The 27,011-nt window shown below is 34.3% G+C and overlaps 2 protein-coding genes across 3 annotated transcripts in view; one reads left to right on the top strand and one right to left on the bottom strand.

Annotated features, from left to right (window-relative positions):
- Positions 1-24,483, bottom strand: part of LOC129750877 (protein obstructor-E-like) — an 83,547-nt gene extending 59,064 nt beyond the window's left edge. The window contains exon 1 of one of the 2 annotated variants that reach the window (XM_055746006.1): positions 24,384-24,483. In XM_055746006.1, the coding sequence (XP_055601981.1) occupies positions 24,384-24,468 (85 nt within the window). In that variant the 5' untranslated portion in view covers positions 24,469-24,483. Of the gene's footprint in view, positions 1-2,951; positions 2,992-24,383 lie in introns of those variants that run through there. The other variant, XM_055746008.1, reaches the window with a different exon arrangement.
- The window catches only part of LOC129750878 (protein obstructor-E-like), a 308,119-nt gene that overhangs the window by 168,369 nt on the left and 112,739 nt on the right, over positions 1-27,011 (top strand). The gene's annotated exons all lie outside the window — the stretch shown is intronic.

The raw sequence follows: 27,011 nt of genomic DNA, 5'->3' as shown, positions 1-27,011 counted from the left end.
AGACCCCCGGCGCAAACCCGTCAGATAATAAAAAAAAATCCCCATATCTATCCGCTCATTTTTTTAAAATTAGATAATTGTAATTGGTGATAAGAGTTTTAAAAAAAACAAGAATTAAATTTAGCATTTTGCAGCTTAAATTAGAGTTTTCATTTCTAAGAAATTTCTAAACTTTTCTGCAATGTTTGCACGTGATTGATTAACAATTTTTATTTGAAGATACTAGAAACTATTTTCTACGCAGACAACATGGCTATTTGAAGATAGTATACTGAACGCATCTCCAGTTTTTTAAAACGTTTAAAAGCTTTTGAATTTTCTGGGTAGCATTTGAAAAAAATCCAATTAAAGGGGCCCCCGAGCAAAATTGCCCCGGGCCCCCCGATGGCTTAATCCAGCCCCGTTGAAAGCTTATACTGAAAAATATAGGTTGGGAAATTTGGTTTCAAGAAAAATCGATAAAAACTGATTAAAATAGAATTGAGGCATCCCAAGCGCAAGTTTTATAGTTAAAAATTTCAAGCTCTGAATATTTCGTCGCCATCAATTGAAATATTGGATCCTGCCAAGGAGAAAGTACAAACGATGTTCATCTGTTTGAAAATTTAGATTAAAAGGCTTCTATAAGTTAAGTTTTAAGAACATAAAAATTCAGAATTGAAAAATAATGAAAATTTATTTAAAAAAAAAAATCAAAAAAAGGGACTATAAAATTCCGTAAATTTGTGTAAAAGTAATTGCAAAATATGAAGGTGAAAAAGATAAGTTTTTTAACATTGCAGGTAGAAATTTTTTCAACGTTTTACTATCAAGAGAACAGCATTTTTAGTGCAGTTTCCTTCATGAATGATCTGGAAAATTTTGGCGTGCTGAACTCAGAGCTATTATCAGATTTTGTCTATCACCTCTAGTTTTGATGATATGGCGTTTATGAGTAAAAAAAAATGAATCAGATTTATGTGAAATCAATCATTGTTAGTCAAATGATGAACCATGATTCCTAATTTTATTATTACCCTCCATTCAATCAAAAATTGATATTTCGCATGGATAATCTATTTCCAGAGATACAGTGATCTTGAAAACTGAAGTTCTACAAAATTTAGAAATTTGAAAAAAAATCAGTATTTAAGACTTCACAAAGAAAGAATCAAAAGGTTTTATTTAATTTAACAAATTTGTTGAAGAATTCAAAACAATTTAAATGTTCATCCAAAAACATCTAAAATTCAGTTTGGTTTGAAATTTCTTTAATAGTTTGTTGAATTCCATTATTACAGAGTGGGGAAAAGCTAACGAAAAAAAATCTATAACTTTATTTTTACAGAAGTCAAAATTACTGGTGGTCTGCTGGAACGTTGATCATTGATTTTGAACTTTTATTTTAAATTTTTAATTCCTTACATTATCTTCAACCTTTTTTTAAAAGTTATTTAATATAAGCTGATAGAAAAAAAACCCTCAAATTGTTTGCACCTCAAAAAACGTCAATTTGGTGGACTTGTGCAATTCATCAAAACCCTTTAGAATGTGGAGTTGAGCATTGAGAAGAACAAGAAATACAAAATAGAATTGAGGATTTTGAAGAATATTTCATATCAGCATGAGATTTTCAATGACACACTCGGTTGTTTAGAATCAAAGTGATTAGTAATGAAGTAATGGATACTAGGTTTCAGATGTTATTTACTGATTCTGTTGAGTATTGTAAGAAGTAAATCGTAAGATTTCAAATTCTAAACTGGTTTAGTAACACCTCTTAAAGAAAACCTGTTTCAAAGATAAGGTAGGATTTTTTAGTGTCAAGGTTGAAAAAAATATAAATTTCCATTTGTGAACTTCGTACAGTATCGTAAAATGAAATGTCCTAGGCTTAGAGTGATATGTATAATACTAAATTGCGCCGCAGGCTAGTCAATTCTATGACATGTTTATCAACACTTAATTTTAAAGTACTTTTGGGCTCTTGAAGTTTCCCTTTACTACTGTAAATTGATTTCTTGAACTGAAAATTTTACTTGGAAAAAAATCTCCATGAAGAGGGGGGTAAACCCCTAAACCATGCCCCCCCTTTTGAACGGCCTTGCTATTGTGAAGTCCACATTTCTAAAGCATTTCAAATTTTTGTATTCATGTTTTTTGAAATATTGTTAATATAGATATGTACACAATAAATTGAACAAACAAAGTGATAGGAACTTCAACTATTGTTTAAAAAAAATCAAAATATCAAAGATATAAACGATAACTTATAAATTCTTCACGTTTCTAGTAACTTTGAGACCAAGGAGAAGTTTTATTTTTCAATAGATTTGTTCTACAATCTACATTCTTGTATAATCTTTATCTGCAACTTTGTTGAAGAAATGGAGGAAAACTCCAGATTTTGAAAACAATTGAGAAAAAACATTTTCGAAACATCTAAAATTTTCAGATTTGTGTGTGAAACTTCCGAAGAAGAAAAAAATCACTGGAGAGTTTATAAATGTGTACTACAAAACTAGAGAAGAGTTATATTGTTTCCACCAAATTTCCTCAAAAATGTTTCACCGAGTAATTGAAGTTTGTATTCTGCAACACAAAATGCAGTGGGCGTATCTAACCATGTGTAATAAAGGAATGAATACAAAACAAAGCAACGCCTTTGATAGTGGCTCTAGAGACAATTACCTGTTACCATTTTAAACATCTAAGATTCTAGAAATACATTGGTTTCCGAAACGAAGATTTAAGATAAATCAATATTTCAATAAAAAATAACTCTATGGAGCCTTTGTCAAAAGTTTTGCTTCATGTTCATAGGGTGCCAATATAGAAAAGGAGTATTATGGGCAACATTTTATAATAAATTGTACATTCGAAATTGGAAAGGAATATTGAAACCCTCGTCTAATCGTCAAAATTAAACAAAAATGGCCCAAACAAGATTGACTTCCAGCGTTTCCACTTACCTCCTCCTGGTACCGTTTCGACCATGTTTTAATTTAATTCAATTACCTCGGTTACATTTGTTTCGTCAAGAGTGCCATCAAAAAAGCACTTACCTGGAAAGAAATAAGATAACGTGTACACAATTAGATCGCGACCGAGCAGCATCAACATCGCAAGTGAAAATTATATGAAATCCAGAGTAATAAAATACTCGCCCTGATCCCCGGCGCCCCCTAATCATAAATCAGCATCACTCGCACTCAGCAAGCAAAAAGTAGAAGATTCATTCGTCCCGTGGCAAAGTTCTAGCGAAAGTTTACCCCCGAGAAATTAGACCATCATCAGCAATAGAATAAATAAAACAGAAAACGTGAGCCGGGAAGCAGCGGAAGTGGCGCTTGCCACGCGAACGAAACTAAGTAGGTACCTACTTCGTTTCCGGAAGTTACCTGGCCTGGAGGGGAAATTTGTTATTGCTAACCGCCAACTCCCGTAGAGCAAAAGATGGCTCCGGAGGACACTTTACACCCAGCCGACCGGAATGGTTTGATTTAACTTGATTTATTCGGAACAGCCAACAAAGGCCAACCAGGGCATGCAGTGTGAGGGGAACTCGCCAGTACCAAAGGTTAGTAACTCAACGAGGTGAAAGTCGCAAACTTCCGGTGGTAAACATTCATTTTTCATTTTTGACCGTTCTGAACAAAAAAAAATCTCTGCGACTTGGCCGAGACAGGGAGAAAATACTGCTTAGATGGGCTCAATTTCTGTATGATGGAAAGTTTGTAGAATTATTTAAAAAACAGAACAGCTTAAATGACTCTGTAATAAAGGTGGTTCATATTGAAAAAAATAAGAAATGGAAGCATAATCCGATGATTGCTACTGTGGAAGTTGATTCGGAAACTTTTAGTGCTTTGATAAATCGCGGTAAAGTAAATATTGGCTGGGAACGTTGCAAAATTTTTGAAGATATTAATGTTTTGCGTTGTTATAAGTGTTGGAATTATGGTCATAAAGCTGAATTTTGCAAAGAGTCAACTCGTTGTGCTAAGTGCGGCGAAGGTCACGATACAAAAGAATGCAGTGCACAATTTGAAAAGTGTATAAATTGTATTAATTTTAATAGCACAGTGAAGCTAGATTTGCAGAAGCAAGTTGATATTTGCCACCCTGCATGGAGTTATGAGTGTGAAATATATAAAAGAAAAGCCTCTAAGGCCGAAATGTTCATCGATTACGGTAAATAGCAATCAAAATCAGATATTTTATATTTAAATGTTTGCGGCTTGTTAAGTAGCTTCGAGGAAATTTGCGTAGTGGCTCAAGAATTAAAGCCTAAAATTTTAGTGCTAGTTGAAACCCACTTAACGGAGGATTTGAATTCTAATACTTTGGACATAATTGGTTACACCATGATTCACTGCTTTTCGCATTCAAGACATACTGGAGGAGTATCAATGTACGTACGAAAGATGTTTAAAATCGACATTTTATTAAATGCAGGTGTTGAAATGAACTGGATTCTGGCAGTCAAACTCAATGATGGAAAAAGGCAAATCGTTGTTGGAGGAATTTATCATTCTCCGAGTGCAAGCGATGCTCGGTTTTTAGATATTCTGGAAAATAGTTGGCTGAGTCAAACTGTTGTAGACGAAATTGATAACATCTTCTGTGGTGATTATAACATTAATTTCAACAATGAAGCAGAGTGTAGGGATCTGAAACGTGTCATGGAGGCATATGGTTTTCGACAAATTGTTATGGAAGACACTCGAATCACTGTATCCAGCAGTTCTAGGATAGATTTGGTGTTCACAAATGTGGAGAGAGCCGAGGCGAAGATCGTTCCTGATTTTCGGGTGTCAGATCATGAGACTATAAATATTGAAATTGGATTTGGTACTAATGATGGTCTACCTAAGATCCATCAGATTGTGAATGATTGGAGTCAGTATAACAACATTGTATTTCGACAGCTTCTTGAGGCAGGTTTGCCAACATTGGAATGCGCTGACTTTAATGAGTTGGTAAGACGTATCGATGTTTTATTGAAAGATAGTGTTAATGCACTTGTTCGTTAAAAAAAATGGTACTCAATGGTACTGAACGTGGTACTAAATGGTACTCCAGAAGCCTAATTGAAATCAAAAGACGTAGAGAAAAACTTTACAAACAATTTTTAAGATCAAAATGTTCAAGGAGTTGGCAAAATTACAAAGTTGTGAGAAACGAATATTCGCGAAAATTAAAAGAAGCTAAAAACCAATCTATCCAAGATGAGTTGGAGAGAAACAAATCTAATGGGAAACAATTGTGGAAAACAATAAAAAGGTTGATGAAGTCAAATAGTACCAAGACAGATTCAGTCACATTCAACGGAGTTGAAGTCAAAGACGAAAAAGAAATAGCAGAGAAGTTCAATGACTTCTTTATTGATAGCGTCATGGAACTTCATAACAGCATCCCGGTAAACTCTAATGGCTACGTGGATCAGAGTATGTACAATAGTGGAGAATTTCACACATTCGAGACAATAAGTAGTCAAGATTTTGACAAAATAGTAAACGATATGAAACCCACAGCTGGTATCGAAAATGTCTCCTTAAAAATTTTTAAGGATTCGTTGCTGGTATTAGCCAACCCGTTGAGAAATGTTATAAACACGAGTCTGCAGTTAGGAATAATACCTAAAACGTGGAAGTGTTCTACTGTAGTTCCCATTGAAAAACAGAAAAATGCACAAGAGGCGACGTTATATCGTCCTATAAACATGTTAGAAATTCAAGAAAAGGTGCTAGAATTAGCAGTAAAACAGCAATTCTTACGCTTTATTGAGGGTGGAGACATATTGATTGCTAAACAGTCTGGATTCAGGAAGCAGCATTCAACTGAATCTGCAGTTAACTTGATACTTCGAAATTGGAAGATTAATATTGAAAACGGAAACTACATAGTGGCTGTGTTTCTAGACTTCAAGAGAGCATTCGAAACTATTGATCGGTTACTACTGTTAGAAGTGTTGGTAAAAATTGGCATCAATGGTACGGTTCTAAGCTGGTTCAAAGATTATTTGGAGAATAGAATGCAACGAACAAAATATGGTTCATCTTACTCGCGATACAGAGAAAATAACCTAGGAGTTCCCCAAGGAAGTGTGTTGGGTCCCTTGTTATTTATATTGTACATCAATGACATGAAAATGTGCTTAAATCACGGCCGTCTCAAGCTATTTGCAGATGATTCCGTCTCCTATTGGAGTGGAAATGACCTAGAACTCGTTGTACAAGAAGCAAATGCTGATTTGAAAAATATTGCAGATTTTTTGAAACACAGAAAATTATGTCTAAATCTTGATAAAACCAACTGGATGATTATTGGAAATCGCAAAATAGGAGGGTTCGTCAAGTCAAATACCTAGGAGTACAAGTCGATGAAAAATTGAATTTTATAGCTCACATAGACTACACAATCGAAAAGATTGCAGTGAAATATGGTGTACTTTGTAGAGTAAGTAGATATATGACTTTCTGGTCGAAAATAATCTATGTTAAATCTGTTATCATGCCACACTTCGACTATTGCGCTACAATTTTACTACATGCATCTGATACACAAACAAAGCGCCTACAAAGAATTCAAAATAAGATCATGCGAGCAGTGATACGATGTAATCGATACACACCAAGTACATTGATGCTCGACATACTTCAATGGTTGTCAGTGAAACAGAGAATTGCGTATAACAGCTTGATTTTTATATATATAAAATGAAGAACGGAATGTTACCGGCTTACTTAATGGACGGTCTGCAGTACGGCAACGATGTACATAGCTACAATACGAGAAGAGCCCATGATTTCAGATTACCGAATACGAGAAAGGAAATGACAAAACGATCAGTTTTCTACAACGGTCTAAAAATGTTTAACAGCCTGCCGCAAAATATCAAAGACAGTTCAAACATAAAAATTTTCAAGAAACTGGCAATACAACACGTTAAACAGACAATTTGAAATAATGACTAATCCTAAAAAGGATCATATGCTTGTGATGAAGATCTGGCGAAATACCAGATATAAATTTGTACGGTGATGGACATACGCGGGAGTTAGACAAACAAGTCGTACAGAATTAGATAATATAATGCAAACAAAATTATCCATAGGACAAACTGTCCCTCCCACTTCTAAAGAAGCGTATGGGGTGGAGGAAGGACCCAATTGGGCCTGTGGGACCATCACATAAAAAAAAAAATTTCTGTATCGTTTCAAAAACGCACTGCAATGTTCGATACGTGTTTTTGATAAGTTGGTTTTTTCATGATTACAGAAATAATATGTTTAGGTTTTTTAAGAGTCAGTTAGGCTAGCGTAAATCTAGGGTTCTACCTGATTACATTTTAACATACTTTAGTTACTGACTTTATATATGTATCTGAGATTATTTTGATAAAACACATGAGTTGCTTGCACTGATTCACTCCTCCTCAGGCAGTGATGAGGTCAATTTTGCTTCTAAACTGCACCGACTTCTTCTAAAAGACTGGTTTGTTGCCATCGGGCATAAAGACATCGCGATGTAACATTGCCCAGTTTGAAAATTTGGACCTAGAATTCAAAAAAAATGAAAGTTTAAGGACCTGAAGGACCTATGGTAATCAAATCTGCTTGAGATGCCCTTTATTGTCCAGAACAAAAAACAATCATAATTTTGTGACAATGAATTTGGGAAAAACGTTTCTTAGATGAAAATGAATCTCAGTATTTTTCTGTACGGATTGTGGAAATAAGCAATTATTTGTTCAATGTAATTGCATCTTTTTCAACGAACGGCCCAACTTTTGTACGTAAAGTTCCAAGAAAAGTGTGATGCTGAAACTCATTTTCATGACTCATGAAATCGAAACTTAATCCATATTTTCGTTGTTGAACCCGTTCAACAATCCCAGGATTCATCAGTGCCGATGTGCTGTGCTTCTGATAGCTCATGCGGTGGCAAGTGCCATTAATGGAAAGTTTTATAATTGCTTCCTCATTGAAAATTATGATGGATAGAGCAATAAAATGGATCTTCTGCCGCGCCTTTAGAGCCGTGAAATGGGAGGCCCTCGAAGAAAGCGAAAAGAAACTTCCCTGGGTGCCCGGTGCGCGGAGTGTCTTTTTCGGGGATGTGAAAAACAAAAGTTTGTGCCATGTTCATTTTTTAAAGGAAAAGTTGGAAGCGCCAAAGTTTCTCCAGCGAGAATGATTTGCACCTTCATAAGCCGAAATTATAACTGCCGAGAGTCTTTTTTTTTTGCTTGCTTCTTTCCTTTGGAAGACAACACCATCATGAGAAATGGCTTCGTACAAATGGAACAAACAAGTTTTATTTATAGAATGAGGTATGGGCTTTTTTTTCATTTTGAGCATTTGTATGGAAGATTTCGGGAAATTGATGATCCTTATTTTTCTTTTAATAGTATTTTGTTCAGATTTGTAGAATGATTGTTTTGCTTGAGAAAAATATGTATGTTGTTTGATGTGAATCAGCATGTGAGTCAAACTTATTTTTTGATTCACATTGATAGATTTTATCAATGCACTCTGTAGCTGCACAAAACTGAAAATATCCGTTTGAAGATTAAATTTGTTAATGTAACAGTTAACATTCATCGCATAAAGTACGAATGAAGTAATTTCTCCCGGTAGTTACCATTACATAGAATTTCGCATTCCAATCCTTAAATGTCTCGAGTTTCCCTAAAAAGTAAAGATGAGTTGATAAAACTTTAAAACAAATAAAATTAAGGAGAAAATTTTGAAATTCACATTGTCCCTTCACTAAAAATGAGAGTCCAGAAAAAATATTACAACTTATTGTCTAACACAGTCTTGTGTCTTCTTAGAAAAAGCTCAAAAGGCAACAGTTAAATTCAGTTTTTTTGTGTTCGCGGATGTTCTACCTATACTCGGATTTTAAGGTGTCGATAAGGCCAGAAAAAAATTGTATGGGGTCAAACATTTGTACCTTATCTTTGGAAAAAAGTTATTGCTTATTTTCTGTATGAGTTTTATGGGCAAATTGCAAGGAAAATACACTGGAAAACCTAACAATTTTACATCCGGAACATTTAGAAACTCGGCTGATGTTAAAATGTAATAATATAATAACATACAGATGAGATTTGACAGAATTAAAAGTCCTAAATTGAAATGAAGTGCCAAATATAATTTATGACTTCTAATTTTGTTTATTATCTTTGAGAAGTTTCGATGAGAATATGTCAGTGGTAAGAGATAAAACATAAAAAGTTCTTATTATTTTTTAGCCGTTTTGATGAGAATACGTCAGTGATCAGAAATAAAACAGAAAAAGTTTATCACCACAAAAAGCTTATTAGAAATAATAAAATAAAATTATTATACTTGGTAAGGTGGAAAAAAATAAAACTTTTTTGCTATCCTGTTTCTCAAAAGTTTTCAGGTTACTTTTTGAAAAATCTAAAAACACAAGACATTTATTTTACTTTTGAAAAATCACGGAAATATTCGAACGATGGATTAATAATGGGGGGATATGGTATTAAAACAAAACTGTTTGCGGAACGTAATTGTCGGAGGATAGCGAAAGAAAGGGAGAATTCTTTGTATTTTGAACGGCTAAGAAATTTTACAATTGCTGAACAATTTGCAACAATTCCCACAATCAGTCTCTTTTTCTCTCGGAGCACTGGTTTCTCTTATTTTAACTCAAATATACTCATTAGACCGCTGCAAAAAATGACTTTTTGCTCCCAAATGTTTTTTCGATGCCTTTTCAGTCACCAAGCATCTTTGTAAAATTTGAGATGATTTGGTTGATTCCTGAGTTAGCGCAACGCGTTTTAATTTTGTATGGAAATTAGTATGGAAGAAGAAATGTTTGCACTTAAAATATCCAGAAAATTCAAATAACCTTAAAATGAAGTCGATCTTTGACTATTGGTTTTGACTATTCTTAAGCTTCATTTTTTGCTAACTTGACAAGCAGCTTAGAATTTCACGAAAAAAGTTATAACCATTTCAAAGTAAAAACCTGAATCCATTTAAAAATATTTAAAAAAAAATGGCAGACTTTGCTTGCTAGAGCTGTTAATAATTGCATGAAATGTTTTTACTGCTATATTAATCAATAAATTCTCTGACAATGTAAAGTAGTTTTTTGAGATTTTTTATTTCCATCCTACTGTTTTACAGTTTTCAAACAAGCTTTCAAAACAGATAAAATTTAAAAAAAAATTCTGAAAACAAAAATTTTATATAACATTGAGTATCTTTTCTGGGTTACATTTTAGATTTGTACTTTGTTCACATGAAATTTAATGCAAGAATCAAGAAAAATTTTTCATCCAAAGATATATTTTTTGGAACTTTCAGAACATCTCTGGCGATATTTGAATTTTCGTTGCGCTAATTCAGGACTGGATGGATCGCTTCCAAAATTTTTATTGCTATTTCTAGCAGCAAAAATAACCAAAAAACGTTATGGGAGGTGTGAAAATTTAAGAATTTGAAATTTCCATACAAAGCTTGCAGCGGTCTAACACTCATTTTCCCGCATAATTGGACACAATCTCACGCAATTTCAACCATTGGCTACACAATTTGCGTGATCATTGGCGTATTTATTTTTGTAAAATGTGGAAAAAAAAAAGTAGTTTTCGTAATTTTGGGATGGTGAACACGCATTTGAGGATGATTGGCCCCGGTTTTTAATTTGAGGCCGTCCATAAAGCAAAAACCCAATTTATTGTGCTATTTTACTATTTTAAATGTTATAAATACATATTTTTCATGAAATTGTAAGATTTTATAAAGCTATCCCTGGTGAAAAATCATCATCAAGCTTAGGGACGACCCATTGATTTTAACTGATTTGGCTCTTATAAGCCATTTTACCAAATTTAAAAAATTCTAAAATAACGTTTCAAACTTCAACTACAAATCAAAATATTTTCTACATCTTTTGTAGGAAGAAAAAATTTTTTGTATTTGGATGGTTATGAACAAAATTTTACAATTGCTGCACAATTTGCTACAATTCGCATATAAACTCTCTCTTTCTCTCTCTCTCTCTCTCTCTCTCTCTCTCTCTCTCTCTCTCTCTCTCTCTCTCTCTCTCTCTCTTTCTATCTCTTTCTCTCTTTCTTTCTTTTTCTCTTTCTTTCTCTATCTATCTCTGTCTATTTCTCTTTCTCTGAGCGTTAAGGGGATAATAAAAAAAATGCAAAAAACTATAAATTGGAATAAATTGTACAAAATCTTTTATGCCACAAACTTGCATACGATCTGAATTGAACACAATCGCAAACTCGAGAATATTCTACAAATTTAACGATATTTTCAAGAAATTCTCAATTTTTTATTTATTTCTTCATACTGATTTTTCGAAAAATTTAAAGACAGGGTAACAAAAGAAGAATTTTATATTTGTTCCGGCCTAATTGGACACAATTCAACACAGTTTTAATCATTGGTCACACAACTTGCGTGATCATTGGTGTATTCTTGTAAATGTGAAAAAAGCATGTACATAAATTTCATAATTTTGGGATGCTGAACACGATTTGAGGATGATTGGCATTCGTTTTAAATTTGTGGCCGTCCATAAAGCACGAACACATTTTTAAATATTCTATAGTGCCATTTTACTGTTTTCTCTATACATATAAAATACAATTTCTGTGGGTTTGTTTGTTTGTTTGTCCTCTATAGGCTCAGCCGTCTTAAAAGCTAGAGAGCTGAAATTTGGCATGAATGCTCATTAGAACCAGGAATGATGAAAAATGTTTTCAGAACTTCGGATGACCCCTTCTGAAGGGTCCATACAAGACAAATATTGTTTTCGCGTTATTGACGTTATTTTTCGTCGGATCGGGATGAAAATTTGCACATGGAGGTTTTAAAAGATAAAAAATCGATTTCAGGTATTGAATTTGGAGTTAGGGGTCGGCAAAAGGGGTCGTCCATATAAACGTTTCAATATTTTTGTGATTTTGACGTTAGTGTACATCGGATTGAGATGAAAATTTGCGCTTGGTTGTTTTTAGGGACGGGCAATCGATTTCCGGTATAAAATTCTTTGTAAAGGTTCAGCCAAAGCGGTCGTCCGTATTCACTGTTCGCTATTTTTGCGATATCAACGTTATTATACATCGGATTCCGATGAAAATTTGTACACGAGAGTTTCGCATGACAAGCAATCGATTTCAGATATCGAATTCAGTGTAAGGGGTCGGCAAAAGGGGTCATCCATATTAACTTTTCAATATTTTTGTGATATGGACGTTATTATTTATCGGATTGAGAAGAAAATTTGCGCTCAGATATTTTTAGGGACATGCAATTGATTGTTGGTATCGAATTTTGTGTAAGGGACCCGCCAAAGGGGTCGTCCATATTAATTGTTCGATATTTTTGCGGTATTGACGTTATTATACATTGGATTCAGATGAAAATTGGTACACGAGAATTTTCAATGACGTGCAAACGATTTCAGGTATCAAATTCAGTATAAGGGACCAGCATAAGGGGTCATCCATATAACCTTTTCAATTTTTTTGTGATATTGACGTTATTATACATCGGATTGAGGTGAAAATTTGTACATAGGGATTATAAAGGACGAACAATTATTCCAATTATCCAATTTTGGGTCAGAGATCGGCCGAAGGGGTCGTCCATATTAACTTTTCACTATTTATTTTTGCGGTATTGACGTTATTATGCAATGGATTGGTTTGAAAATTTGCACACGGGAGTTTTGAGGGAAGGGCAATAGATATCAGAAATCAAAGTTCGTAAAAAAGGCTACCGATCTGCAATGATCGAGTCGAAATTTATACACGGGGATTGGGACGGTCAATTGGGAATATGGGATCAGCTAGTATGTTATAAATCAGGCATGTCAAACTGTGGATTTGCGGGCCGCATGCGGCCCGCGGCCTTGGTCAATGCAGCCCGCGTTGTCCCGTCTTAAATTTTCACAAAATTCCCTACTACATAGAAGTACGCTGGCTTTTTATTAAAAAGATTTTTTTTGCTACGAGAGTAAATAATATTATTTTTGCAAATGGAAGGTGAACCTGTTGATCATTTTCAAGCAGACGACTGGGTTCAAGATTTAGCATTTGACGTTGATCTCACTGGCCACCTGCAAGATTTGAACTTAAAGCTTCAAGGAAATGAAAAAAATATCATAACTGCTTGTGATGATGTAAAAAACTTTCAAGCGAAGTTACGGTTATGGATCAACCAAATTTCCAAAGAAAACCTTGTGTACTTCTCTACGGGTTAAGAACTGAAAAGATCAAATTAGGCTGCATCATTTGGAAAATACGTACTTCACCTAGAATCGTTACTAGATGCATTCAAAAGCCGTTTTGTGACTTTAATTCATACGAGCAAGAATTCTCGTTGTTTGTATCTCCATTTTCGTTTGCTCCTAAAAATGCTGCTGATAATTTGCAACCAGAGTTGATAGAGCTGCAGTGCGATTCTTTATTAAAAGCGAAATACATTGAAGTGGCTGTACCAAAATTGTACAGCTATTTGCCTGAACGCTACATTGAGTTATGGAAATTTGTTGCCAGAATTCTTGCTATGTTTGCAAGTAGCTACCCATGTGAGCAGTTTTTTTTTCATAATGAAAGCTACAAAAACTCCTTATCGTTCGAGATTATCTGATAAAAATTTATCATCAATAATGAAAGTGTCAGTGACAAATAAATTTCAACCTGATATCAGGACAATAGATATAATGCATTATAATATGAGAATGTTAAACATTAAAAGCTTACATAAAAATTTAACGCAAAATTTCATTCTAAGTTTACTTATAATTATATTCCATTTTATTGTATCCAATCTCCGCGAAACTAATATGTTATGTTTTCTAACTGATTTTGGCTGCGGCCCTCTACGTCATAGAAAATTGTTAATGCGGCCCGTACACTTAAACGAGTTTGACATGCCTGTTATAAATATTAATTTTTCATGAAATTATATTATCTGAGGAGTTTTATAAGCCATTTTCTCAAATATGGAAAAAAATAACGTTATGAAATTGCACTAAAAATCAAAATAATTTTCATCGTCTTTATTTTCTTCAACTTAAATCTCATGATATCCTTCTTTCTCTTTCCAAGATTCAAAAAAACATTTTCTCGTAAGAAATACAGTTTTATTTTTTATTGATTTGTTGCTTTGCGAATGTGTTTCTCTTGTACAAGAGGACACTAACATTTGTATATCACTTCATAAAAAACAACTTATAAAACTTTTAATTGTGTGGTATTCCGGGTGTTGAAAACTCACCATAAAATGGAAAAAAGCATTGCAATTTTCAATTTGTTAAACCGAAACGAATGTCATTGAAAGTCTCAACTATATTTACTATCTCGTCCTGAAAGAATGAAATAAAACATGATTGGTAGGGTATGCTATCCTGGAGTTTAGGTTATTGATCACTTTCCACTTGTTGTGTAGATTCAAACTGATTACTCAGTTACTTGAGGTCCAAAAAAAGTACATATTCGTCATTCAGCTCATTCTGCTCGAAGCCTATTGTACAGAAAACCCGAAAGCACGAAACCAGTTAAGGCTCACTTACCCTAGTTGAAACTTATTTTGTAATTGTTTCTCATACAATAAGCTGGGATCCTGTTTCATTTATATTTACAAACAAGAGAAGAGTTGGTACTACCTATACATAAGCTATTTTCAGAAAATAATCCTCAAGTTCATATTTAACTAGTATTTGGCACTATAATCAATTTGTGTGATAACGAATTGCGTTTTCAAGAATCACACTTGTAACCCTCATCCGCATTAGATTTCATTACCCTAATCAGCACTTGTGGTGTCAATTTGACACCATAAGCTCAAATCGTTATAACGTTTGGCGTGTTAGACCGATTTAAACAAAACTTACATTAAAAGAAACCTTGTAATGTCAGTAAAATATGTTTTGAACATTATATACAGCTAAAGTTACAAGTTTTCTTCCAAAAAAATATTTGCCTTATGCATATGAAAGCTGAAGTTAATGCCTACATCATGGAGACAAGAAATATTTTTTTAAATTTTTTTTAATGAAATGGTCACAAAAAGTTTGAAAAAGTGGTCTAAAAAACCTACTTTTCATTCGATTGCTAGTAAATACTGTTTGAGCGATGGTAGAGTTTTGAAAAATATATGACTACAAAATGTATTAAAATTCCAACATTTTGCTGTCTTTAGATTTTTGATGCAACAAAAATTGAATTAACTGGAATTTTTCAAAGTTCACTACTTTGCGCGATTTTTTTACAAATTGAAATTTCATCTGTTTTTGTGGTTCACTGTTAGGTTGTACCCAGATTATCAGTGCTTTTACTTTGTTTGGACCAATCAAGAGTATATTCATTGGAAAGCACATTTAATCTACATTCTAGTGAGGTGCTACAATTCACGCTGTGAGATTTCACAAAAATATGAAAATTATAAACTTAAAATCAATCCTGAATTTCTAGAACTACAAGCACCGCGTCCAGCAAATCGTGTTTGTTTGCTCTCCGAGTAGGTACGGTGGGTGGTGATTCGGGCAGAGAGCGAAGCCGACAGACGAAATAATGATGCGTGTCGTGACTAGCAAACGAGAACTACTGTCAATAGAAAATTTCCAACCGCGAAACGTAGTCAATTTTTGTTGCATCAAAAATCTAAAGACAGCAAAATGTTGGAATTTTAATACATTTTGTAGTCATATATTTTTCAAAACTCTACCATCGCTCAAACAGTATTTACTAGCAATCGAATGAAAAGTAGGTTTTTAGACCACTTTTTTAAACTTTTTGTGACCATTTCATTAAAAAAAATTTAAAAAAATATTTCTTGTCTCCATGATGTAGGCATTAACTTCAGCTTTCATACGCATAAGGCAAATATTTTTTGGACGTGTAACATATGAACTACAGCATGTTTTTTCGGATTTTTTTTTCTTTCATGCTGAATAACGAGAAAACTAGTAACTTTAGCTGTATATAATGTTCAAAACATATTTTACTGACATTACAAGGTTTCTATTGATATAAGTTTTATATGAAGTTCATAATAATTCAAACGACTTAAATAGATTTTACTTTTGTGGTGTCAAAATGACACCAAAAGTCGGAAAAGGGAGTTTTTTTGTCCAGGCTTCCAGAGTTCGTCCATAAAAAAAGTAAAGATGCAATTTTGAAGAACTTTTGAATTCATTTAGGGTCCCCGAAGAAATTTTTGTATTTTGAAGCTTCTGAAAGAAGTTACAAGCCTTCAAACTTGCAATGGTGGCAAAATGACACCCTAATGCGGATGAGGGTTAAGCAGGTTTCTACAAAAAAAAAACACTTTTCCACAATTTTCAACACTGAGCCTACAGTAATCACATTGACTATATCTATTTAAAGAGGTTTGTACTGTATTGTGTTTCAAACAATTTATCCTTTGACTCTAAAAATATTAGATGTATCGTTATAACTGTAGAAGGTATCGAAATAGTGTACTTTTTATTTTAAAAAAAATCAAAAACGTCGATTTACCAAACTTTGAAAAATAATAGTAACATCAAATTTCATAATATTGCGTCAGATTTTCGAACAAGAATTTAGAAAGAATGTAGAATATAGAAAAAAAAACTAAAAATATTATGAAATGGCTAATAATAAAAACATTTCTAGGTGTTGGACAGCGATTTTCCACTGTTCACTGTGGCAAAAATTGCTTCTGAATGTTTAAGCTTATATGCTCTCAATAGATCTTTAAGAAACAGAAACGATCTTTATGCATGAAAACAGGGGACAAAAATGATGTAGGTATATAAATAATTGCTTTTAGCTGCGGCTTGTATGATCTCCACTGCATAAAAACGTACTTTTACCCGACTTATACTTTTACCCAAGACAATTGACAATTAATTTTGTCATAATTTATTTCAGCTCACGCCTCAAAATGTGTGTGTGCCAGGGCCGTAGGAAGAACTGCCTCATGGGGGGTGTTTTGGTGACAAAGTTTTCCCTATAACATTTTTGCTTGAAAAATGCATACACAATGAATATTAAAACAAAAGTGATAATTCGGGTTAAAGTTATTATATATTAATTGTATTTTATCTAAAATCATTTTGTTTTCTCGAAAAAAGGGCATTTTATAGCAGAATCCTATACCATAAATCTCGTATTTGAATTTCTAATCTTTGATTTTAATTTGAATTCATTCTTCAATTATTTATTTGTAATTTAAATGATGAATCAGAAGCTAAGTTCCGAATACTGAAACTCTGATATTTCAATTCTGGATCACCATTAGAAACTTTTTCAAGTTCCAATTCTGCATAAGAATTAAAAGTAAGAATTTCGAATCTAAATATTAAAAATGGTATGTAATTTTCAATGTTGTCTTTTAATATTCCCTAAAGATGAGTTTCGAACATGAAAAATCTAATTTTAGTTTCAAATACAATACCAAGCCAAAATCAAAATTATGTCCCAATAATGAACCGAGCTGAAAATCAAGAATAATAAACTAGATAAAGATTCCACAGGCGACAAATTTTGATTTTTATTTTACAAAAAATTGGAACCTGAATACTTATATACTGATACTATTCTCAATATCTAAAACCGCGCATTATCCGGGCATTCGATTTTATAGTTTACAAACCCAAAATCTGGAGAATATCCAGCCAAATTTGTGAATTCTTCAAAATCAAGAAAAAAATCTCAGTAATATATTTTTTTTTTCATCGAAACATATGAGCCACTTTATTTGGATAATATTTGTTGGAAAAAATATTTCGGACGCAAAATACATAATTGTGAATATGCAATTTGAATTTTTGTTTGATTTTGCAAATAATGTGAAAACATTCGAGTAAAACCTGGACAATCTTGCAACCTCTCAATCCCTTATTGAAAGTTCAATATTCGTGACTAAGGAATGTACCCAAATTTCATTCATCAACTTCTTTTGTGAATAACTTTTGATGACGATTTTCGTGTGCAGTCTTCAAATATTTATCAACGAGTGAGAGATTTTTTGGAAAACTGTAGTAGAATTGTGGACCTGGGATAAGATTTCGAGATTTTGGCCTTAGTTCTGACTCGATATTGTTTCTTTTGATTCACTTTAGTCGTTCATCAAAATTTAATGAAAAATTCAAAAATTTGAGTATAGGGGAGAACATTTTGCTTCACATTGTTGGACCCTTATGGCGGGGGGGGGGGGGGGGGGGTTAAACCCCCAAACCACGGCCATGGTGTGTGCTTATATTAATTATCCTCAACTCCCCAATTCCCCTACTCAGAACAGTTTTACCTATTTTATTCTCTTCGCATATTGTTATAATAAATAAATATCAATTTGAAACAGAATAACATCAAAAAAGTTATTTGAATGATTTGTGTTCGTGAACTGAACCTTTATGGCCAAACTTTGCAATTGCAACTCGCATCGAATACCGCATCCAAATGAACTGCCCCTTTGCAAAGTTTGCCTTTTAGGAAACCTGTCTTTTCAGCAGAAAATAATGAACGATTTTAATTTAGTCCCAGAAATGGAGTGCTTTTGCGTGGCAAAACTAGAACAGTGCATTTCCATCCTCCAATCTACCATTGACTATGGACTCCGGGTACCGAAAACCAATCAGATGCTCTTGCAACGCCAAAAAGGACGCCATAAAATGGTTCAAATCTCCGACCGCCAATTGTGAGACGTTTGCCATCTTGCAGCCAGGCAGCCGGATCCTTCAGGATTCGGTTCTATACAGCCAGAAGAGCGGATAGCAAAACTGAATGACTTATACCCAGGTTTGCATTTTGCACTATTGGCCAAACTCCTATGAATGAAGCTACACCGGCACCGGGGCGATTCCTGTGGCTAGGAAACCGCAGGCATTGCGGTTTGAACCCCCAGCATGAAAAGGGTGAAAATTTATGGCCACATCGTGCTTCAAATTCGAGAAACTTTCACCCAATTCGGTTGAGCGTTGATCCAGGCGTGCATAGGGAGATGTAAGGTTAAATCGTTTCGGAATTGGGAAACCATCTGAAAGCTTGTTTTTAATGAAAAGACTTTTGGTCTGATCATTATTTATTGAAACGTTTCATCAACAAGATTGGAAAACAGATATCTAATACTGTAAGTTACTAACGTTCGATAAGGTTCGAATTACTAAATTTTTTCTAAAGTTACATATTTAAGGCAGTGTAAAGTTGATCAAACCATTTACAGAACGCTCAAGAAGGCGCTCAAAGAAGTCGAAAACGGTTGGCTCATTGACGCCGGTTGAATGAAGAAAACACCCCAGTTGAATCCATCGGCCTGACTCCAGATTGCAAACCACATTTACATAGCACTTCATTTTCTCACTTAGTTTTGTTTCAAGTAGGACGGCGCCCATTCATAAGCTCAGAATCAGTGCAACCGCTAAACTAATTTCCTTCCAGTGGTCTCCTTTCATAATTAATTATGGCATTTATTCGTCCATGGAAGCTCCACTCTCAGACTCCGTTTTTCTCCCCGAGACGCAACAGCAAATATTCTCAGTCCAACTGAAAACTTATTTATTACAGAATTAATTAAAAGAAAACTTTGCCTTCAAAGAAAAACACTTGAAACTGGATTGGATTGTACCTACTGCTGCGGGTGACGAGAAGACGATGTGCTCAGTGCTGAATGAAGTATTTCCTGGCCAGGCCAGACCAGTTAGTCAGTCAGTCCTTAGGGAAAGAAGGGCCTTACACACAGTCAACCGCAGAACCAACTTCGATTCTACCGGGTGCTAAGATTTGTCTCGGTTTGCTGCGGCCGGCTATTTGATGCTGGTTCTGATTCAACTTGATATGCAAAAAGATTTTCTTTTTACTTTCCAGTGCAATAAATCTGTGTACTACGTGATGCGTAGTGATGGCAAGTAAAACAAGTATTGTATAATATTAGTTGCGTTTTAATCTGTATAAATGAATTTATATTTGTCTGTCTGTCTGCCTGTTCCCCATAGATTCGGAAAACACTGAACAGATCTACGTGAATTTTAGTATATAGCTATATAGCTTAGTATATAGCTTAGTATATAGCATATGGGTTGTACCTCATGCATTTTCAAGTATTTCTGCCAAATTTGAGATCTTTTGAACTAAACTCTGTTCTGCGCAATGAGTTTTTGTGTAAAAAGACCATTTTTCTTGAAAATATTCTTATGAGAGTTCTAGCGAGCCACTGTTAATATTAAACGATAATTTTATGATGCATGGTGGTTAATATTATAACCATTTTTATGAATCTGTCCTAGATAATCGTTCAAAACAAACCGAAAAAATTTAAAAAATCATAAACTACCAACTTGTACAGAAATTTTACTTACAAGTTGAGAGTTAAAAATCTGTAGTAAATCAGAAATAAATATGTTTCACAAAATCTTTTTTTATTAAAATAGTCCTGTTTATTACCATTCATTTGATGCTTAAAATGTAATTATCGCAAGAATAGGAGCAAAGTTATTCAAATATTTATGCATCAGTTTTTAAATCATAGTTGTGTTACTATTCAAGTTTTAGCTTCATGCAACATGAAAAACGTGGCATCAAGAGGACTTGCCTAAAACTTGATCAAAGCGCGCGCTTTTTTTAACTCCTGGCCCTGGCCCTGGGTACTTGATAGAATAAAATATCCTTTCTTGTGCACAAGTTGGTGTGGAGCAAACTTGAATGAAAAATATTTTATCAAATCAAATTTGTTGCAAACATATTTGAGTAACTTGACCGCTATACAGCCAATTTGTAAATTTATTACATCAATAGAAAGGTAATAAAAAGGGCTAGCTTTACAAAAAAAGATTTAGTGAAACATATTTATTTCTGATTCACTACAGATTTTTAACCCTCAACTCGTAAGTAAAATTTCTGTACAAGCTGGTAGTTTATGATTTTTTTAAATTTTTCGGTTTGTTTTGAACGATTATCTAGAACAGATTCATAAAAATGGTTAAAATATCAACCACCATGCAACATAAAATTACCGTATTATAATAACAGTGGCTTGCTAGAACTCTCATAAGAATATTTTCAAGAAAAAACGACTTTTTTCACGAAAACTCATTGCGCAGAACCGAGATTAGTTCAAATGATCTCAAAATTGGCAGAAATACTTGAAAATGCATAAGGAACAACCCATAGAAGTCCGACTTTGATCTGCCAAAAAAGCCGGAAAGTGAACTAGTCTAAATATAGCCGTTTAAAAGACCTTGAATAGTTTCTTTCGGGTCTACAGAAGCAATCAACATTATGCTGATTATGAAATTTGAGAGATTGCATCACATTCTATTTTTGGCGAACTGCTTTTTGGGTAGCTACGAATAAAGACATAAGAAAGTTCAAATTGGAATTCGGTTGTCGGAACTTAGTTTTGAGTATGCCAGTCAGAACTTAGTTTTGCGATTGCCCAGTCGAACTCAAAGTTGAGGGCCGCCACTGAAGTGCTGTTTTAAAATTTAATTTTGACTTTGAAAAAAAGAGCGTGTAAACAACATCATTCTTGCTACGACTTTTTTCTTCTTACAGCCCACAACTACACCTTTTCAACTGTTGCGCAACTTATAACGCAAAATTTCTCCAAACATAGCCAAAAATTAAATAGAAATATGACCATATGTGTAATCCGAGTGAAGTAGGAAAATTTAATTTAATATTGAAATTGCCGCCTGACTGACATTGCACAGTGGTCCTGGACGGAACTTTATCGTGACAAAATTAATTACGAAGATAGGGGAAATAAGGGCACAATAGCAGCCTTAAGGAAAACACTTCGGTATCGATTTAAATGCGTTAAACTCTTTATTTTACATCTGAAAATATTATCTTCTTTTAATTTTTCTAATTTTAGTAAAGGTAAATTTATTTTTTTAAATAAGGTGAATAGCTTTTTTTATGAGTGTGTAATCCCACAGTTCATTCGCCCATTTCCCCTCAAAATTTCGTCGCAAACAAGAAGGCCAATAGATATTTCGAAATAGAAAAAGGGCATTGAAGTTTTTGAAATTTGTTTTCCAGGACGAGGAGATGCACTAATCAGTAGGTTTATAATATCGTTGAATGTGCTAAGGTTTTACTGTGATTATTTGGACCCGCTTTCAAGCCGAAATTTGCTTGAATATTGCTTCTTTAATGAATGATCCAAAAGGCGATCAGTCATTCTGCAATTCAAAAGGGCGCTCCAATTTGGCGAATATACAAAATGAGAGCACCAGTCTGGCAAAAGGGCCCACAGTTATATTTAATAATTTTTTGAAGTAATTAGTACGGAAAAGCTATATTTATCGATCGGGTGATGAAATTAAATCAATTTGAAAGCATTTTAGCGACTTATTTAGGAAAATGATTGTACGCAACTAAATAGAAAATTGGTTTTATTTTCTGAAACTTGGAAAGCGTTTTTCTCAAAACAAAGGTCTTGGCGCATTCGCCGTATTCAAAAATCGATACCGACTTATTTAACCATAGAAAACAGCTAATATATGTGAATTACATCTTCGCTTCATGTTCAGACACTAAAATAGTATATTTCCTAATTGGCTGAAACTTGAAAAACTAGATAAAAACGTTTGAAAATGCATTTTAAATTTTTTGCTGAAAGCTGAAACCCAGAATAATCACTATTAATCGGGGCACAATGAGCGTTTTCTGCCGGGGAATTTAGCAGCGAATTCAACTCGATGAAGTCAACTGAATAATAGAGATTCAACTTAACTTATTTCATCCGACGATTCGGCCTAGAGGCGATAGGCTTGCTATCCCGGTATACAATTTCTCATGCGTTAAACAGAGAAAGCAATAGCCTTCACTCTAATTTCACTCCGATTAGCTGTCAATCTTATGGAAATCTGTGTGAGAGTAAAGAGCAAGCTTTATTCTTTTTAGCAGGCCCAAGGTATCAGAGACCCAATCGTCAGATGTAAACTTGTCAAGCTGTAGCTCTGTAATTCAGTTGACTACATCGAGTAGAATTCGCTGCTAGATTATATAGCAGAAAACGCTCATTGCGCCCCGATTGATAGTGCTCTGTTCGCCCCGAGTCAACAAATTTAAGTAAAAACGCGTTTTAAAATTGATTAAAGTGAAAAAACAAACATTTAATTATTATGAAAATCGAGAAATAATGTGTACATAATGTTGCTGTGCGTAAATTATAGATCAAAATGATTTTAAAGTCATAACAGCTTATTTCACGGTGCTCAAAAATTATAATATTTTCGTCACTTGAGAACCTAGCTGTTTTTTTATATTTCTGTAAAGATGATAAGAAGAATTTTTTTTGTAAAAAATTAATACTATAGAAAGTACGAAACAAATCCTCATGTAAAGTTATTAAAGAAAACACGAACTTTTGTAAAAAAAAAAGAGGAGTGTTTATTATGCCCCGGGTGCTCGTTATGCCCTTATCTCCCCTTCTATAAGAGATGTACAAATGGTGTCTTCAGCAAAAATGCTCATAAAAGCATGTGCTTTAATAATCGTAAATCAATTATTATGGTGTGTCATTTTTGCTTGATATACCCAAAAAACTTTTTTGAGCATACAGATAGAGCCAAACTGTCTTCTAAAAAGTTGTAGCCAACTGTTTTTGAGGCAACTTGACCCAAGATTCTATATACATATGACGTTTCGAAAGCGAGTTATGATTTTTTTTTAATATTACAATGGTAGGGTGTGTCGAAACGAACAGTATTCTGGCTCTAACTTTTGTGAATGAACTCATATATTAAAGTATCTTAAAGGCATTTGTATGAAATAAAAATTCGCACGTTTTTCTCTAATAGCGCAAACTTATATCTGGAGGCGTTCATTAGTTATAAAGGATTTTGTAACAAAAACTTGTACTTTTTTAAATTGTCATATCTCGGATTTGTGCTAACCAAAAAATGATTTTACGACGGCATTATTGAGTTCAAATATCAAATATTTGATTGTAAAATTTTGAAAGCGTTTTTTTTTTCAAAGTCGAAAAAAAAAAATTCCAAAGTTTGTTTATTTTCAAAACGAATTAACACATTTGAAGATCCTGTGAAAGAGGACATCCCCATATCTCGTGCAAAAGCAGAGGCCGGCAATTCTATTCCAACCACATCTCTCAGATTTCCCCTTTTTTGACAGATTTAAGCTTTTTTCTTCAGATTTGAGCTTTCATCTCCTATGCTCTCAAGGCAGAAAAAAGCTTAAATCTGAGGAAAAAAAAGCTTAAAAACGAGATTCACGAGCGCATATTTAAAAGATGTTGGTCACACGATACATAGATAAATCGTGTAACGTTGCCAGGTTCTGTGCAAAAGTCATTTGATTCACGTCTCACGTTCCGATTGTTGGTTTTATTACATCTGCTCTCCGCTTAAAAAGTGCCCGTTGGTGTTGCAAAACTTACCTGGCGCATAGTTAGCTGTTCCCATCTTGGTTCGTTGGATCTGAGGCCCATCATCCGTCCGGAATACACATGCAGGACATCCCATCGGACACTCTAACTGGATTTTGGTGCAGTATCAAAAACGAAATTTCTTTTCCGTCTCTTCTTCTATTGTAAACAAACAACTGCTGTCAACAATCTCACTGCTCACTTTCATCAGCGATCGTTCCCGGTAACTGAGTCAATCGGGTGTTGTGCTTTTACACTACCGGCCAAAAGTTTTTGCACATAGTGGAAATATTATAAAATGGAAGACGAGAAAAATATATTCTGTTTTATTTGCGAGAGTTTGGTGCAAGATACAACGAAAGTGGTTGAGTGCGTGCACTGCCACCGAGCAGTACACTTCCGATGTAAGAAAATTTATGGCAACAGTATTATGAAAACCAAGAAGAACCCGTTTTTCTGTTCACCGGAGTGCATCGATATGTTTACCCGTGTTTCCCAAGCAGTAAATCGTACCGATTCTGTTAGTGACGATATTAGGAAGCTAACAGAATATGTGCGAGGAATCAAAGAGGATCAGTCGTCAGTTCGGAGTGAAGTTCGAGATGAATTGCTGAAAACCCGTGCCGTAGTGGACAGTTTGGTTGAAACTAACAGAAATATAGAAGAATCGCAGGAATTTCTTTCGAACAAGTTTGAGGAACTTAGAGGAAATTTCAAATCTATTGGGAAGGCAATAAGAGAAATACAATCCGATAACGAGAAGCTTAAAAACACGGTTAGTGTCTGGCAGCAAAAACATTATGATTTGTCGACGAAGGTGGAACGATTAGAGATGGAAGTGGATAAAGCTAACAGAAGTGCTTTAGAAAAGAACGCGGTCGTGCTTGGACTACCGATGAGCGCCCAGGAGAATGCCATAGACACTGTTAAAAAAATAGCAGTTGCAGTAGGATGCCCCCTGAAGGATGGAGACGTTAGTGAGGCGAGACGATTGGTGAGCAGGAATTCATCGACCAGAACTGCACCGCTTCTTGTGTCTTTTGAGTCCACTACTACACTGCAAAAAATCGACATTTAAAGCGTATGTTTTTCCACACATACGACTCGAAAATTGTTCAACATATCGATTTTATAAGAATATAATAATTAATATTATGCTGTCACATAAACTTCATGCGTGAATAATAATTCGACGACTGTTTTGAAACGAGCGTGTAGAGGCTGGCTGAAAATTCATCGAACACCTTGTTCGATGAAATTTTGAACTATTTTCAAAATGGCGCGACTGAAAATTCACAACGAAAATTTGTTTTTACGGTTCCTTGCATCGAAACTGAGCGGAAAAGAAAAAAAAATGCCTTCGGAGAGCATCACCCGATTAGCACCAGATTGTGGCCGAAAGGCAATAACGATGGAAAGTGAATTCCACGCAAGGACACGACAGAAATTCACTTTTCAATCAAAGGTAATGAATGTCATACGAAGTTGAAATTCCAGGAAAACCTGTTAATGCAAATCTTTTTTTTTCCAGATACTGATTTTTGGTACATTCGAAGATGGAAGCAGTTTCGAAAGCCCCGGTATAAAACGAAATATGGGTATATAAACACCAGCTCCCAGTGGTTTAGGAACTGCCAACTTCAAGATCCGGAACATACAGTCAGCTGAAAAAAAAAAATATCATTTTGACCTCGGGTGAGGATAAGTGAATATTTATTGATAAGTTTTTCACGAAATCCGTTGCTCTCCAGCGGTAGTGGTACAAGATAGTGCGACAGTGAAAATGTTTTTAAGAATGGCATAATCGTCGAAATGTTATTCCAAATGTGTTTTTAAATATACAATAAAATACGCTTTGCATTTAAGAATAATCGTCGCGTTTTTATTTAATTGAACAGAAAATAGAGAAAACAAAAAGCAAAACAGGTCATTGAAACAATGTGCCTTACATTTAATCTCTGAATGCGAAATTTAATAAAATCAATTCCACTAACATATGACTTTCATTTCTTTCCACACATAACCATTCTATGTTTTTCAGTATATGCGGGACACATAATCTTCATAAGGGAAACAAATTGCAAAAATTTATATAGGCTGACACATAGCCCAAATGTGTCGATTTCGTTGAGTGTACCAAGGAGCTCCTATTTCAGAAAAAGCGTGAACATGGAGTGTTGCAAGCAGCGCAGATTGATGGTGTATTCGCAGGATCGACAAACAAAATAACAATCCGAGATGAACTAACAACTTTTGGGAAAGAATTGTTGACGGAGACAAAAAACGTGCAGAACGAGCTCGGTATAAAATTTGTCTGGCCAGGCCGAGTTGGAAAAATTTTATATAAACGCCACGAAGGGGCAAAAATTGAACAGATTGGGAACAGAAATGACATTCGCATGCTTGCCAAATCCACCCAAAAACGCTCTTTGAACCACTCGGCTGATTTTGAAACATCCAATACTACACTGCCAGAAATGTCTTCACCGAAGCGTGTCAATAGAGCAGGAGACGCGTAGAAAACCTGTTTTTTTATCTGCTTTTTATGATGCTACCTAAACTTTAAGAAAATAATGGAAAATAAAAATATATATCACGATTCATTAAACTTTTTACGTGAGAATAACCGAAATAAAAACA

Source organism: Uranotaenia lowii, chromosome 3 (assembly GCF_029784155.1).
Source record: "Uranotaenia lowii strain MFRU-FL chromosome 3, ASM2978415v1, whole genome shotgun sequence".
Taxonomy (NCBI): domain Eukaryota; kingdom Metazoa; phylum Arthropoda; class Insecta; order Diptera; family Culicidae; genus Uranotaenia; species Uranotaenia lowii.
This window is presented reverse-complemented; position numbering and strand designations above follow the sequence as displayed.